A 15590-nucleotide genomic window follows, 5' to 3' on the forward strand; every position below is an offset into this window, starting at 1 on the left:
CACAGGCATCGTTGACCAGCAAGGGCGACAAATGCAGCAACAGGAGATTGACGGAGGGTCCCGAGTGAAATGCTTGGCATCGTGGCTGTTTGTCTGCGTGTGTTGTGTGTGTGTGTGTGTGTGTTTGTGTGTGTGTGAAGGCAGAAATTCATAAAAGCCTATATCAAATACGAAGAACGGCTCGTCGAGCTGCTTCTGTTGCTCTGGTTTCGAATTCACCATGGGCAAGCTGTCAAGTGTGTTTATGTCTGTTGTAGAGTCGCTACACTGGAGATGATCTCTGGATTATACAACAGCTCAATCTCTTGCCCTTCTCCCCTCCTCTCCTCGAAACCGATGGGCTAACATGAATTGCCCTCAGCTCGTCATGTCATCATAGCAAATTCAGCAGCCACGCGGCCATGCCAGTCGCGCCGACAGACCAAGACCTAGTCAGCCTCGAACACACCCTCAGCTAGGGCAACCAGAAAATGTCCCTCAGCCTACGGAATACTCTCAGGGCATACCTTACGATAGCAGCGCCAACGCCAATGTTCTAGCGCTCGAACAACAGGCCCGTTCTGGGTTGCGCCACTTGTCAAAGTTTTCCTTCTGCTGTCCTATCCGTTACAATGGAATTCCGTCTTGACGCATAGCTACCTGGACCGGCTGAGCCAGCATCTACCAAGATGACCACGGCAACCAGCGGCATTATAAGTCATGGATATTGCTCCTGTCAACGCTTAGACGGTCGAACCTGAGGCATTCAACAAGAGCACGAAATTAGGCCAGATGGGGCGCGGCGAGGGAATATTTTACCGTGACCATTCGGTCGCCGCGCCGACAGCCGTCGTGGAAACAGTGGGAAACGATTCCTTTATGTGCGGGGATACGGGGAACGGTTTGGCTCGAAGTGAGATTGGGAAATCCGCTTCGGATCTTTGACCAAGATGTCTCTAGTGGGACTCGAGCTGTTCTGTATGTACTTTACCGAGTGCTACGTGATACTATTCGAGGAGGCATCGGGGGTGAAACCAGTGGTGAAGCCCCTTCTTCAGACCTTCCTTCTTCAATTTCGACTCTGCGCTTCAGTAATTTGTCTATGGTAGCAATCTTGTTGAAAGTGCTAGTAAAACCGGGCTCTGATCATTCGAGATGATTGTCCACGGCCGCTTGCACCACAATCGGTCTCAACAGATGGAATGCATGAGCTGAATGCCTGTCTAATGCCCAAGACTTATCACAGCCAGTCTCTTCCTACCGCCCAAGGTTGCCCTGATCGATAGAAATTTGATGTATGGAAAGAAAGAGACTTGGAAAGTTCATCAGCTCATCATGCACGGGATAGTCACCGTCGATAGTGCCATTTCGAGTGAGAGATGGCTGTGGATACCGCCAGACCAGCTCTCTCAAGACGGAATGCACGTGGGCGAGCTATTAGTTTTACCGGAGCCCCAGATGGAGAATGACTGGCAAAAGATCCGTCCTCTTTGACGCCCGCAGCCTTGGCCGGAAGTTTGATCTGGCGATTCGATATTGTGGCTGCCGTTGTTCTCCCACGTGCTGAAGCTCTGGATTGGCTTTGGCTGTAATGCCGACTCGATTCTCGCCACCATCAAGCCTCTTTGGAAACAGATTCTTCCAGCCAAAGACCTTTTGACGACCCCAATAAGCGCAGAACCTGTCTAGAATTCGAACAAAGGAGAAGGAAAGGAAGAGATAGAAAAGAACAGAAGGCCGGGAATGTGCCGGATATATCGGCTTGGTCCTCAAGATGGCCATCGGCATGTGGCTGCTCCCATCGCCAAGTGATTCTGGCTGCTCCCATCGCCAAGTGTCTTGGCCGCCGTAGCTCAGCCATCCTGCCATTGTGTCGCATGCCCAATTGCCCATTGCTTGGTCAATGAGTGGTGCATCGTGCTATACGGGTTTAACAGACGTCTTCCTTAGTGCTGATGATAATTTCCGCCTGGAGGAACGGGGATGTGCACTGAAGCCTGATGACGGTGTATGAGCGGTATCTGTAGATGAACACCTCTGTCTAAAAACCGTGTCACCAGAGTACTTTGTTGGATTCAGAGCGCAAATGCCATGATGTTATCATTATGATTAAATCTATAGGAACTGATACTGCTATGTTACAAGATGCGTGAGCAAAACCCGCTCTATTTCGGGGTCCCCTGGTGGTTCAATGCTTGTCTCAACGCCTTGGCGGCCTTTTGCTGGCGCCTCTTGAAGGGTCGAAGAAACATGTCGGGCAGCGGATGCGTGCTGTTTGGGTGGTTTGGGTCGAACTCGACGCTGGCGTCTGGGCCAAACGCACGAAAGGTCGTCTGAACCGCGAAGTGAAGGAGATCAGAGCCAACGCCTTTGCCTCGGTATCGCAGCTTGGTGGTCCAGGCGCGGATGATGCCTCGACCAGCTTTGCTGGCCTGAGCGCCGCCCTTGTTCTTCTTTCTGTGAAGCTCGTCTCCCTCCAGCCTCAACACCACGACGCCAATGACATCGTCGCCGTAGACTGCGGCAATGACGGTGTCCTCCTTGCCATCAGGGCCGGTGATAAAGTCCCTCCATCGGAACGACTCCGCCCGCTGGATATACCCCGAGGTGTAGAAGCGAACAAACGACAGGTAAACGATGACGACGCCGGAAAGCATCGTCATGACGGTCCCGTATCCGGCGTGCTGGTACTGGTGATATGTGCCGGCGCACATGGCGAGCAGGCCTGCGAAACAGAGCGGGTGGAAGATGATGGCGGCCGAGGCGGTTTGGCGCTGCTGCGCGATGCTGTCGGCGACGAGGCGCAGCGCCTCCTGCTTCTCGCCGTCGTCCGTGACGACTCTGTACGAGAGCGGCGGCAGGCCATCCGGGGCCTCTTTAGAGGTGTTTGCGTCGTTGTTTGGCTTGGCTGCCATGGTTTGGGTTTGCGTGGTGAGTGACATTGAAACTGAGGCTCAGTCGTGAGGACCTGACAGAGGGGAAAGGGAAAAAAAAAAATGTACACAGATTGACCCCTCGGTTGTGCTACTACCTTAGTGCTGAGATTGCTTGGAATGATTCGAGAATTACGGCACAAGGTGAGACTGATCTCTCTGTTTTTCACCCCTTGTTACGCAGCGTGAAATCAGACAAAAACGGAGGACAGGAAAAACTCAGACTCAGACTCAAAGGTAAAAATCAACCTTGAAAATAAAGCTGCTCACTGCAGCCAGGGGACCGGCGCATGGCTGACAGGACTTTGCGTGGATATGGAACTGATCAGCAGCCTGCACGAGGAATATTGCCCATGTGGCTCTATCAGGGCAGTGGGTTTCCACGCCGTCTTTGCAGCTGAATCGCAGGCAGGATTCCGCAGACACTCGATGCGAGCACGTGGACAATGCAGGCATCGTGCGTGGAGGAGGCTTCGAGTGAGGCTTCGGCGACGGCTGGGAGGGTTAGCCAGAGTGGACAAGGGGGGGCGAGCAGGCGAATAGTGGCTTGAAGACGGATCGGATCCGGGGCCTCATCGGTGTCCCAAACGGGCAACCGACCGGGTCCGCCCGCCTCAGGGTCAGTCTCGGTCTCGAAACTAGACAGGCCACGGGCTCAGATGGCCGAGGGGACAGGACGGAAGGGCGCTGTCACGATGCTCAGCTACACGTCGTTGAGGGCAGTTGGGACGTCTTGGCTCTGTTGCAGAACGTGCCGTGATAGCCAGGACCCATGATGGCGTTGGACGTCCCCCAGAATCCAGCTGAAGAACATTTGACGGCGGCCGGAGGAGATTCTAAGCATGCCATATCTGTTGCATGCAGATGCCGGGGTGGAGCGACCCAAACCCCCCGTATCAGATGGCTTACACGACACAACGTGCTGGGCCTGCCGCTCGCCATTGGTCGATCCTCCACAACCACCACCACGACATCGCCCATGCTCTGGCCTCTTCTTCATCAACAACCCGACAAGCATCTGCAGCCAATGGACAGGCCCAGATAGCGTCGGAGTGCCTAATCCTCTGCGTTCTGCCCTGTCCTTGCATCTCCGTCTGAGGCTGCACTCGCGTCTGCGATTATCGGTTTGGCCCGCTCGCGGAGGCACGACTGCGAGCCACTAATGTGTGAGGAACTGGTGCTATATTGGCCCCTTCGGTCGACTGGGCTGGGTAAAGGCTCCGAGGACTCGGGCCATGATGGGTCAAGTTTGCCTGAAGATGATTAAATTGATTCTGCTCGGGTGCCAGACTTGAATCATGACGGTCCCTGCTACTGTTGTATATAACTCCCTTGGGGCCTGTCGATAACAATATCTTGGCTTTCTTCTTTCATCTTTCCTCTGTTGTCTTGTTTTTCAACCACAGGCGCTCAAGACTCCCTTGTCTTTTCAATCTACTCTCCCCATTGGAGGAGGATTGATATTGAGCTTGTGTTGTTGTTGTTGTTGTTGTCTCTCTTTAACCCCGTTACTTCTTCTCTTCTTTACAATCAAGCCAAACAGTTTACAATCCCCCAAGGCCTTTCACAATGGCCTTCGGAAAGACATCTGGAGGCAACAGCGCCTACCACAACTACAACAATGACTTCCTCCACGTCCAGGATCTCAACGAGCGCCGCCGCCTGGCCCTCGCCGAGATCGACAAGGCCCCCTTCGGCTGGTACCACGTCCGCGCCGTCGTCGTTGCCGGTGTCGGCTTCTTCACGGACTCGTACGACATCTTCACGGCCTCCATGTTGACCATCATGCTGGGCATCGTCTTCTACCAGGGCAAGGGCACCATGCCCACCTCGTCCGACAGCGCCATCAAGCTCGCCACCTCCGCCGGCACCGTCATTGGCCAGGTTGGCTTCGGTATCGCGGCCGATCTGGTCGGTCGTAAGCGCATGTACGGTCTCGAACTGATTGTCATCATCTTTGCGACCATCGGCCAGGCTCTGACCAGCGGCTCGCCTGCCTGCGATGTCATTGGCCTCATCATCTTCTGGCGTGTGATTATGGGTATTGGTATCGGTGGTGATTATCCCCTTTCTTCCATCATCACTTCCGAGTAAGTCTTTGATCTCCAGTTCAAGCGTTTCAAGAGAGAGAAAATGATTTTGCTGATCTGATCTCACGATAGGTTTGCCTCTACCAAGTGGCGTGGTGCCATGATGAGCGCAGTCTTTGCCATGCAGGGTCTCGGCCAGCTCACTGCTGCCCTTGTCATGCTCTTCGTCACTCTCGGCTTCAAGGGATCATTGTCCTCTGCCGCCTCTATTGCCGAGTGCAGCGGTGTCTGCCAGCTCGCCGTCGACAAGATGTGGCGCACTCTGATCGGCTTCGGTGCTGTTCCCGCCTGCATTGCCCTCTACTGTGAGTGAATCATCATGTTGAAGAGGATCGGTGGTTTTCTAACTCTCCTTTGTAGACCGTCTGACCATCCCCGAAACCCCTCGCTACACTTTCGATATCGCCCGTGACGTCGAGCAGGCCGGCGACGACGTCAAGGCTTACATGACCGGCAAGCGCGAGGGCCACCCCGACGAGATCGCCCGCATCACCGCCGCCAAGGCTGCCCAGGAGTCTCTCCAGGTCCCCCGTGCCAGCTTGAGCGACTTCTTCCACCACTACGGCAAGCTCAAGAACTTCCTCCTCCTCTTCGGTACCGCTGGCTCATGGTTCTGCCTCGATGTCGCCTTCTACGGCCTCTCCCTGAACAACGGCACCATTCTCAATGTCATTGGCTACTCCACCAAGGGCGTCGACGATGTCTACGGTTACCTGTACAACACCGCCGTTGGAAACATCATCATCGTCCTCGCCGGCGCCGTTCCTGGATACTGGGTTTCCGTTGCCACTATTGACATCCTCGGCCGCAAGACGATCCAGTTTGGTGGCTTTGCCATCCTGACCGTCCTCTTCATCGTCATGGGTTTCGCCTACAACCACATCAGCCCCAACGGCCTCCTTGCCATCTACGTCCTTGCTCAGTTCTTCTTCAACTTTGGTAAGCATTCATAACAGTTCGATATCATATACTACCATAAGCTAACATGTTACAGGCCCCAACACCACCACCTTCGTCGTCCCCGGTGAGGTCTTCCCCACGCGTTACCGTTCCACTTCCCACGGTATCTCCGCCGCCTCCGGCAAGATCGGCTCCATCATCGGCCAGGGCGCCATCGCCACCCTCCGCACCCGCGGCGCCACCAAGGACAACGCCGCCCCATGGATGGACCACGTGCTGGAGATTTACGCCCTGTTCATGCTGCTCGGCTGCTTCACCACCATCTTCATCCCCGAGACCGCCCGCAAGACGCTCGAGGAGCTCAGTGGCGAGGACGACTACGCTGCTCACCACCACGACGAGGAGGTGTCCCACGGCCCTGGCGTCGACTCCGAGGTTATTACCAAGATCTCTGCCGATGGCGATGCTCCCAGGTCTCCTTCAGCTCAGGCGTAAAGCGGAGGTGGAGCGGAAGCGTCATGGGGGGAAGATGGATGGAAGGGGGAGGGTCATGTTTACATTTGCAATCTAAGCTCACAAAAAAACGCCCATGTGCATATGAAGGGCCTGGTGTTCTTATTGATGTTAGATACCACTCGCTATATATGCCCGGCACGCGCTACAGTCTACAACAGTTCTAAAAGGAAAAAAAGAAGAAGAAGAGGGGACAGAAATACCCAGTGTATGTCCATAGTTGAAATATATACTTATTTAATACGACCTAGTCATTCATTCCTTTCTCATAAATTCTTCCTCTTGCTTCCTCTTGGCTAGTGGGATGTCTCTACCGCAAAGGGTTTGATCTGTGTTGTTTGCTTTGTAGATGTTTCTTTTCTCTATTTTTTGAGTCTCTGTGCCTTGGCCGTCAGCCCAATAGAAAGGCTCGGAAGATGCCGAACAGGTGTGCGGCAGCCTTCTCCACTTCAAGCCGGCCGGGGTCTTCGAATGGGGTTACGATGCCAAGGGTGTTTTGCGTGCATTTGATGCATCTGAGGATTTTGGGTGGATCGGATGGGGATGGGTTGGGTTGTTTCATCTGCTTTCTACGAGTACTGTACGGTGACTCCCTGGTTTGTTGTGGAGAGAACTGTCTCGAGGGTGATTGGCAGCAGTGTATGTATGACGAGATGTAGACTGCGAGACGATTGTTCTTGCGCTGAGATGTTCGTTTGGAAGGCCTCGTTTCTGGTTTCATCCAATCATAGGAATAACATCGTGAAAGAGGAAGATTGACGAACCTCTTTTATTATGGGAGTGTAATGAGGGATAATCTCATGAGAATGACCATAGTGCAGCATGAGCAGGTTGATTTACTAATGAGTGCGTATATGTGTAATGAGTGGCATATATCTCCTAACAAGGATGAGTTCGGCAAGCACAGGATATTGGACAATTGTTCACACACGGGCTCAAATTCGAGAGACAAAGATCAATCTATATGTATAGGTATATATATAGAGAGAGAAGGAACAAAGAGAAGAGATGTCGCATTACGGGTTACCTTATTAATGGCCTGAGGCCCCGTGTTCATGAGTTGATAGATCACACAGACATTTCGCATGGCAAGCTAGAAAATCATTGGAATGGGCATTTTCAACCCAAAGAAATAATGCCGTACTGTAAATGCTTCAAAATGGAGGTAATCGGTGCGAAAAGACGGGGTTCAGGTTATAGTAGTCGCAGAATGTGTAAGTGAAGAGAGGAGACGGATTAGTATGGGAGATGCGGCATTTATCTCATGTTTACAGAGCCAATCTTCCGCATCAGACTGTTAGAATGCCTTTTGGATGATGACAAACACGGTGAAAGTGTGATAGAATAAGTCATATGTAAGCGAAGTGAAGGAAGAGTAGAGCAAGAGAGGGAGAGAAATGGAGGTGGGAGGCCTTCTGACCTCTTAACCGCAGAACGGGAGAATGGCAAAACGAGGCATCTGCATATTGCATACGGCGGGGCCTTTGCCCTTGTAGTGAGGTTACACGCGGGTTGCCAGAATGGGGTGACACTTGACAGACGGACAGATAGAGGCACGGCTTCGGGGAGTTAATACACGGAGCATCTGGCTAGCTAGAGACGGACAGGAAAGGCTGAGGGAATAAGAGTTGAACGAATGAAAACTTTTCTGCTCTTTTACTTTGTAATGCCTCTCTTCTGACCTTGACTGAAACTGTCATATTCGCTGCGTTCTGGATTCTTCACCTGGGCTGAAGGCACTTTTCGCAAGCTTCACGCCCCCCGAAGCGATCCTTGATGCGGTAAGCCCATGTCCCGCCGTGATGCAATAGCGGAGGGCAAGAGAAGGGACAAGAACAGGCTCGCCTTCTCGCCAGGGGAGGGCCCAAGAGCTGTCGAAATTCCCTCATACAATTGCATATCCACTCCAGCCCGTGTCCAATCGCGGGTAGCGGGGGCTTGACAGCAAAGAGGCGCACTGTATGATGGCGGTGGCAGCGCTTGTACCTTGTACGGAGGAGTTGTATCTCCTCATTCTATCTGCCCGTGATGGTACGTGTTATTGCAGGACATTGGTTGTGAGATCCAGTTTAGTCAATGCTTGTCAGAAGGATGGAGCACTGGAATAAGGTAGCTGTATACAGGTCGAGATGTAGAGCCACATTAGCTGCCTCGTACAGGCTCCCCCCCCTTTTCTCTTGCTGAGGCCATCCCAGATCAGGATGATAGTTTTCACTTTTTTTTTTCTTTTCTTGGTTTCACGCCTCAGATTCTCATCCCTTGGGAGTTATGTATACCCTCTTGCTAGCTGATTTCAGTAAGCTGGGCGGCAAACACAAACCGACGGGGAATAGAAATTTGGCCATTGTGTTGTGCCTTCTGTATGCGGGAAATATTCTATAGACGTCTTCCTTGCCTTTTGAACACGCCCCCTTCCCCCTATTCTCAGCCAGTCTCCGGGCGTGGGCGAGGACATGGCACCCATACGCCATACGTACAGATGCAATACATGGCAAGCATCCTTGTGTCTGCACGAGATGCCAGGTATCGCAGGTGTACCGTGGCCGTCGGTTGTTGATAGGTCAAGTTGTAGGCTGGCAGAGAGATATCACAGCCCTGCCCCAGCCCTTGGTGCGAGCAGATGGCGACGAGGGCCAGAAGGGTATAGCAGCCGACGCCCTCGTCTGGTTTGATGGCAAGAAGACTCAAAGTCTATCGTAGTTGGCTTAGGCCCAGAGTGATTGGGATTGTGTTTACTTGCTTGCATAAAGCCTCTTGCTTCTCGCTGCTTGTTTGATTCTTTACCTCCTTTCTTCCATCGGCTTCTTCGTTGCGAAAGAACTTGTTGTTGAAAAGACATCTGGCTTGGTATAAACTTAATTGTCTCTTTCTACTGCTCTCTTTTGTAACAGAAAGGGCTCTGAAAAATCAAAGATTTGTTGAATATCATCATTCAAGCCTTCTTATATCTTGTTGATCCCATTCCCCCTTTCACCATGTCTGAAAACATGACGCCCGAGTCCGACGAAAAAGAGCCCAACGTCGACCTCCGCATCACTTTCGACGATGCTTCTCATCCTGCAGACGCTGCCGGTCGCAGCAACGCCTTCGACCGCGACCAACCTCGCTCAGCGTTCCGCAAGAGGTCCATGAGCCGTGGCTCGGCCAGCAGTCGCCGCGAGCGGGCTGCTGCTTCGCCATACTCGGGGGTCCAGATTGAATATCGCACCTTGTCCATCCACGTCTCCGAGTCCCGCAACGTCGATTCTGATAACCTGGCCGATGCCAAGGCGCCCCGGAAGGAGAACAAGGAGGAATACTTTTCCAACTTGACCTTTCACGAGCTCCAGGTGGACCAGCTCTGCCAGCAGCTCAACGTCTCCCAAGACGACGGCCTGTCGAGGAGTGCCGCCGAGCTGAGGCTCCAGCGCGATGGCAGGAACACGCTTCCTCATCCCAAGACAAACTACCTCCGCAAGATCCTCACGTACGTCTTTGGCGGCTTCTGCTCCGTCCTGTGGGTGGGCGTCGTCATCTTCTTCATCTGCTGGCGGCCCCTGAGCAACCCGCCCTCGCCGACGAATCTGGCTCTTGCTATTCTTGTCATCATTGTCATTGTGCTTCAGGCAAGCTTTTCCGCTTTTCAGGATTGGTCCACCTCGCGTACTATGAAGTCCATTACCGATCTGTTGCCTTCTGAGGCGTTGGTGCTTCGTGACGGCCAGCTGATGAAGCTGCGTGCCACCGAGCTCGTGAGCGGCGACGTTGTCCATCTAAATATCGGCAACAAGGTGCCCGCGGACATGCGCATCATCAGCCATTCCGGCGACCTCCGCTTCGACCGGGCCGTCTTGACTGGAGAGTCGGATGAGATCGAGGCCTCGGTCGACCAGACGGATGAAAACTTCCTCGAGAGCCGCAACATTGCTCTCATGGGCACCCTCGTCGTCAACGGCAGCGGAGTGGGCGTCGTCGTCCTCACCGGCCCTCGCTCCGTCATGGGCCGGATCGCGACTGCTACTGCCACTGCCAAGGAACGGCCCACGCTGATCCAGAGAGAGATCACGCGCTTCGTGTACATCATTGTCGCGCTGACTCTTGTCCTCGCTCTCCTCATCCTGTTTACATGGCTTGGGTGGCTGCGCAAAGATCACCCCGGCTACATGAACGTCGTGGCCATGCTCAACAACGTCATGGGCTGTGTCGTCGCCTTCATCCCCGAGGGCATGCCTGTCGCTGTTGCGCTGACTCTCATGATGGTCGCGAGACGCATGAAGGCGGCGAATGTCCTGCCCAAGGGCCTCGCCACGGTTGAGACTCTGGGCTGTGTCAATGTCATTTGCTCTGATAAGACGGGTACCCTGACGCAGAATCAGATGCACGTCAACTCTGTTGCCTTTGTCGACGAGCCCATTGCCATTCAGGACATCTACAACAGTCTCTCTGGCGACCAGGTTGATGCCGGCGTGAAGAAGCTTCATCAGGCAGCTACTCTGTGCAACGACGCCACCTTTGAGCCGTCCACGCTTCATCTACCTGTCGCCTCGCGCACCATTCAAGGCAACGCTACCGACGGCGCTGTTCTTCGATTCTCCGCGGCAGCTCCTTCAAACAAGGAGAAAGCAGAACAGCCGACCAAAGTCTTCCAGATCCCCTTCAACTCCAAGAACAAGTGGATGCTCACCATGTACAAGAGTCCCTCCGAGTGTCAGGGCCTCAACGAGTTCCAGGTCTTTGTCAAGGGAGCCCCTGACGTCCTCCTGCCTACCTGCTCAGCCTACTGGTCGCGCAAATCCAACTGCGTCATGCCTCTGGACGCTGAGGCAAAGGCTGCTTTCAAGCAATACCAAGACAAGCTTTCCAAGAACGCCGAGCGCGTCATTGTACTCTGCATGAAAAACATGGTTTGCCAGGAGGCCGTAGGCACCAATGCCTTCAGCGACGAAGTCACCAGCCGCGCCACGGAGGATCTCATCGTCGTCGGCATCCTGGGCATCACCGATCCTCCTCGCCCTGAGACGCTGGACACCGTCAGAGAGTGTCGTCGTGCGGGAACGCGGTTCTTCATGGTCACTGGCGACTACGGCCTGACTGCCGCCGCCATCGCCCGCAACGTCGGCATCTTCACCTGCGAGCGCGACCCCGACACCATCGCCATCGTGCAAGCCAACAACGACGCCGACGCAGTGAAGAAGCTCAACAGTGCTCGCATCGCAGGAGAGTGTCGCAGCCTCCTTCTCGAGGGCCATAGTTTGGGGAGTCTCTCCGACGACGACTGGAGCATCGTGTGCGAGTATCAGGAGATTGTCTTTGCGCGGACGACGCCGGAGCAGAAGCTGCGCATTGTGGAGGAGTTCCGCAAGAGAGACAACGTCGTGGCCGTGACTGGCGACGGAGTGAATGATGCGCCGGCTCTGCGTGCTGCAGATGTCGGCGTTGCCATTGTGTCCGGGAGCGACGTTGCCATTGAGGCGGCTGACCTCGTCTTGATGGATCGCTTTGATAGCATCATCGATGCGATCCGTCTTGGCCGACTCGTTTTCCAGAACTTGCAAAAGGTCATTGCGTACCTTCTTCCCGCCGGTAGCTGGTCGGAGATCTGGCCCGTCCTCGTCAATGTCTTCTTTGGCGTTCCCCTGCCTCTAAGCTCGTTCCTCATGATCATCATCTGCGTCTTCACCGATCTGTTCCTGTCCCTCTCGCTCATCATGGAAAAGGAAGAGTTTGACCTCCTGTCGCTGCCTCCTCGGAACCACAAAAAGGACCACCTCATCAACTTCAAGATCTACGCCCAGGCATATCTCTTCACTGGCACGGCTGAGACTATCTGCGCTCACTCCATGTTCTTCTTGTACATGTGGAAGAAGGCAGGCATCCCCGTGCACGAGCTCTTCTTCCTCTTCGAGGGCTACTCCGAGGGCTTCCACGGTTACACCCAGGAGCAGCTCAACCACTTCAACTACACTGGCCAGTGCGTCTACTTTGTCACTCTCGTCATCCTCCAATGGGGCAACATCCTGTCTGTGCGGAATCGTCGCCTGAGCATTGTCCAGGCCGATCCGTTCACCGAGAAGAGACGCAACCCTTGGCTTTTGCTTAGCATGATGATCAGTCTTGCCATTGCAATCTTCGTCACTGAGGTTCCGGGCATTCATAGCTTGTTCTTGACGGCGCCGGTGCCTATCGAGTTTTGGTTGATTCCTATTCCCCTGGCGTTGGGCATTTTGATGCTGGATGAGGTGCGGAAGTTGATTGTCCGGTTGTTTCCTAATGGACCTGTTGCGAAGATTGCATGGTAGTTTGGTTGATTTGGAAGTGATGGTTGGGAGGTAGGAATGATAACGGCGATGTTATGTTGCGGGTTGGAAGGGAGTGGAGGAAAATTGTATTACGATGCTACGTATAAGTAGATGAGTTACGGTCAAATGCAGGTTGAAATGTAGAATGATCCTGAATGATTCAGTGTCAAAGCATGCCAATGCTGAGCTCGAGGGAAACCGCCTCCTATTGCATGTGCTCTGAGCTGTCCTTCCTCTTGGTAGGCAGCACATGCACTCTGTACCTACGGTGGTGAGGTTTTGGCATCGTAGGGACTTGCGATCCTATGGCCTTTGCAGGTAGGTCTCATACGGCTTGATGATGATACACGGAACATGCGAGCAATCATTGTCCGGCATCGATTTTCTTTTTTTCATTTCTGTTACTGGCAAAGATATATAGCTAATGAGCGACTAGGCGCAATGAGCGTGGTGATGCCAGATCGGCAGGCTGCTTCGGCAATGAGTGAAGACGGCAGACTGCATACACTCACTGGGTCAAATGACTCGTGGGCATATATATAGGACTTGAGCTTAAGCCTTGATTACGGCTGGGAGACGGCGGAAGCCTCCTCGGCAGGCAACGTCGCACTGCAGCTCAACCATGCGCTTCTGGTCACCAGTAGGGTCTTGAGAGTCGGCCTCGAGCTCCCAGCTAAGGAACTCGTTGGTGTAGTTGGCCTTGAACTGCTCATCCAACACTCCCAATCTCTGTCCGTACTTGGTCACCTTGTTCCAGTCGCGCTGAACATTCTTCAGGTCCTTGGAAAAGTAGGCAAAGCTGCGCTCAAACATCTTGCGGTTGAGTTCAGTGCCCATGACGGGCTTGAAGTCGACGTACTCGGCCCAGGCCTTGTTGGGATCGGCCAGCACAAAGTCCGTGGCCTTCTTCACGGCGCGGAGGAAAGCGCGGACTTTCTCGGGGTTCTTCTCGATGAAGGACTCGTTGCCGATGTAGAGGATGGTGCAGAAGCAGCAGCAGCCCAGCTCGGCGAGCTCGTCGATGCGCAGCATCTGCACGTCCGTCTTGGGACGGCCCTGCTTGTCGAGCCACTCCTCGAGCTCGACCATCTGGACGTTCTCCAGGCCGATGCCGGCGTCGATTTCGCCGTTGATGATGGCCTTGGAGACGTTCATGCCGCAGCGGACGGCAGTGTAGTCCTCAGGGGTGAGGCCGTAGTGGGAGGTGAGCTCGTCGATCTGGATCTTGCCGAACTCGCCCACGTAGCCGATGCGCTTGCCCTTGAGGGAGCGGAAGTCGGTGGTGATGCCGGACTCCTTGAGGTAGATGACGCCGGTGAACGGCTCATCGAGCAGACTGCCAATGGACACGACTGGGAAGCCACGGGCCTTGGCCTAAGGTCATTGCGCGTGAGTAATGTGCGCCTATAGAAAATGAAGACATCATTCTTACAGCAAGGGTGTGAATCATGGCTTTGAAGCCGAGGTCCACCTTGCCGGATCCGATGATCTCGGTGACATCCTGTGAAGATGGGTGAGTTTATGGTTTAAGAAAGTCTTGGGCCACGGTTACACACGCTAGGGTCGTTGGGCTCCAGAAGAGCAACCTTGATGCCCTCATCCTTGAAATATCCCTTCGCCTGGGCGAGGTATACGGGGGCGTGGTACGGGGTGGCGTGCCTGTCTTTGTGTTAACCCTGCTGAGCACTTAGCCAAATAGACGAGGATAAAAGTCTGACCAGTTGGCCAAGAACGTGATCTTATCCGTCGACATGTTGGAGGATCGAGCAAAAAGCTACGTGGGTTAGTCTGCACACTGTTGATTGGGGAAGCAGGGGGGGAAGCCCAAGAAGCAGATCCTTTCGCTGGTATTATCCAGATCAAGTTCGCCGGTATTTCTCAGATCAACCTGCTCTATCATGCTGCGTCTCGTGTCCAACACCCAGCCTGAAAGCTCATGGGTCGACGACCAAGAGCGAGTGTATTTATGGATAGAGAAGCAGCACAATAGGTCAGGTCGAACACCCGGATGCTTGCTCAGTCTACTTTACCTCGATGACTGGATAGTTCCATTGCGACAAGTGACATGGCTCCTCGGAGGCAAGCCTCGTACCGGAATTGTTTTTTTCTTTGAGATTGGGTCGTTTCTGTGGTGAAGACTAAGGAGAATCTGTGAACAGAAGAGGAATGAGTTGTGAGAGGGAAGAGAAGAGAGGAAGAGAGATTTGAGGACCGGGAGCTCAGGATGTCAAAAGCTTTACTTACCCCTCAATCTCACGGTGGGTATTAATTATGTCATGGCCCGGGTCAGATATCGCGCATGTTATCTGGATGTTCGATATGCCCGTCAATATCCGGGCGTGAACATACGATGGGATGGGTGAAGAAATGACAGGTAGATTGTACTTGAGAGGACAGGAATGTAGAATCCCGGTAAACGTGATGATTGTTGACTGGTAGATGCCAGGAGTTACTATGGAAGCTTCTGCTCAGGTGGGACGAGGCTGATATAACAACAGCCTCACGATCACGATCTTTGCTGCAGCGGAAAAGTAATAACGATTGATTCCCCTTCCAAAGTCTAGATAGAGGGTTCAACAGCCTATCACATATCAGGCTTCATTGATCGTTCATCTAAGCTGTTGTGATGTCTAAAGCCAGATGCATGCGTCTTGATGGCACGGCTTTAGTGATACCGTGAAACATGTACGACCCTCATCAAAAGCACATCTGCCGTGTACAGAATACTTTGATCGCCTTTCACCAGTGCCTAAAGTAACGTAGTAGTTGTGTATCGAGCGAGGGCTTAGCATTAACCAATAGGAACAAACAGCGATGACAGCTCTCATCAAACTGGATAGCTAGGGTGGAGAAAGGCCCTCCGGTATTAGTGTTGAAAATCACATCTGTTATCAATC

At 53.4% G+C, this 15590-nt stretch overlaps 4 protein-coding genes across 4 annotated transcripts; 2 read left to right on the plus strand and 2 right to left on the minus strand.

Moving 5' to 3' along the window:
- Positions 1-2180: 2180 nt before the first annotated feature.
- Positions 2181-2834, minus strand: TRIREDRAFT_41149 (uncharacterized protein; the record flags this gene model as incomplete). The annotated part of the gene is made up of 1 exon (XM_006964805.1): positions 2181-2834. A coding segment is annotated over one exon (654 nt), but the record flags the coding sequence as incomplete, so codon positions are not given.
- Positions 2835-4450: 1616 nt separating this feature from the next.
- On the plus strand, positions 4451-6412 carry TRIREDRAFT_77552 (uncharacterized protein). Its single transcript, XM_006964900.1, has 4 exons — positions 4451-5002; positions 5075-5307; positions 5363-5941; positions 5997-6412. Exons 1-4 carry the CDS (start codon positions 4482-4484, stop codon positions 6395-6397), a joined length of 1734 nt encoding a protein of 577 aa, XP_006964962.1. The 5' UTR covers positions 4451-4481; the 3' UTR covers positions 6398-6412.
- Positions 6413-9543: 3131 nt separating this feature from the next.
- On the plus strand, positions 9544-12693 carry TRIREDRAFT_106928 (uncharacterized protein; the record flags this gene model as incomplete). Its single annotated transcript, XM_006964901.1, has 1 exon — positions 9544-12693. The coding sequence occupies one exon, from the start codon at positions 9544-9546 to the stop codon at positions 12691-12693; it is 3150 nt and encodes a 1049-aa protein (XP_006964963.1).
- A 393-nt stretch (positions 12694-13086) lies between these two features.
- nmt1 (thiamine biosynthesis transporter) lies at positions 13087-14818 on the minus strand. Its single transcript, XM_006965054.1, has 5 exons — positions 14724-14818; positions 14412-14467; positions 14250-14352; positions 14126-14194; positions 13087-14067 (listed from the first exon to the last, which is right to left on the minus strand). Exons 2-5 carry the CDS (start codon positions 14444-14446, stop codon positions 13246-13248), a joined length of 1029 nt encoding a protein of 342 aa, XP_006965116.1. The 5' UTR covers positions 14447-14467; positions 14724-14818; the 3' UTR covers positions 13087-13245.
- Positions 14819-15590: the final 772 nt, after the last annotated feature.

This window comes from Trichoderma reesei (assembly GCF_000167675.1).
Source record: "Trichoderma reesei QM6a unplaced genomic scaffold TRIREscaffold_8, whole genome shotgun sequence".
Taxonomy (NCBI): Eukaryota; Fungi; Ascomycota; class Sordariomycetes; order Hypocreales; family Hypocreaceae; genus Trichoderma; species Trichoderma reesei.

Bases quoted from the DNA above. Each gene is read 5' to 3' on its own strand.
- TRIREDRAFT_77552 (XM_006964900.1), top strand. From the start codon at position 4,482: ATGGCCTTCGGAAAGACATCTGGAGGCAACAGCGCCTACCACAACTAC. The intron at 5,003-5,074 runs GTAAGTCTTTGA...ATCTCACGATAG, and splicing joins TCTTCCATCATCACTTCCGA to GTTTGCCTCTACCAAGTGGC. The intron at 5,308-5,362 runs GTGAGTGAATCA...TCTCCTTTGTAG, and splicing joins CGCCTGCATTGCCCTCTACT to ACCGTCTGACCATCCCCGAA.
- nmt1 (XM_006965054.1), bottom strand. From the start codon at position 14,446: ATGTCGACGGATAAGATCACGTTCTTGGCCAACTG. The intron at 14,353-14,411 runs GTCAGACTTTTA...ACACAAAGACAG, and splicing joins ATCACGTTCTTGGCCAACTG to GCACGCCACCCCGTACCACG. The intron at 14,195-14,249 runs GTGTGTAACCGT...CCATCTTCACAG, and splicing joins TGGAGCCCAACGACCCTAGC to GATGTCACCGAGATCATCGG.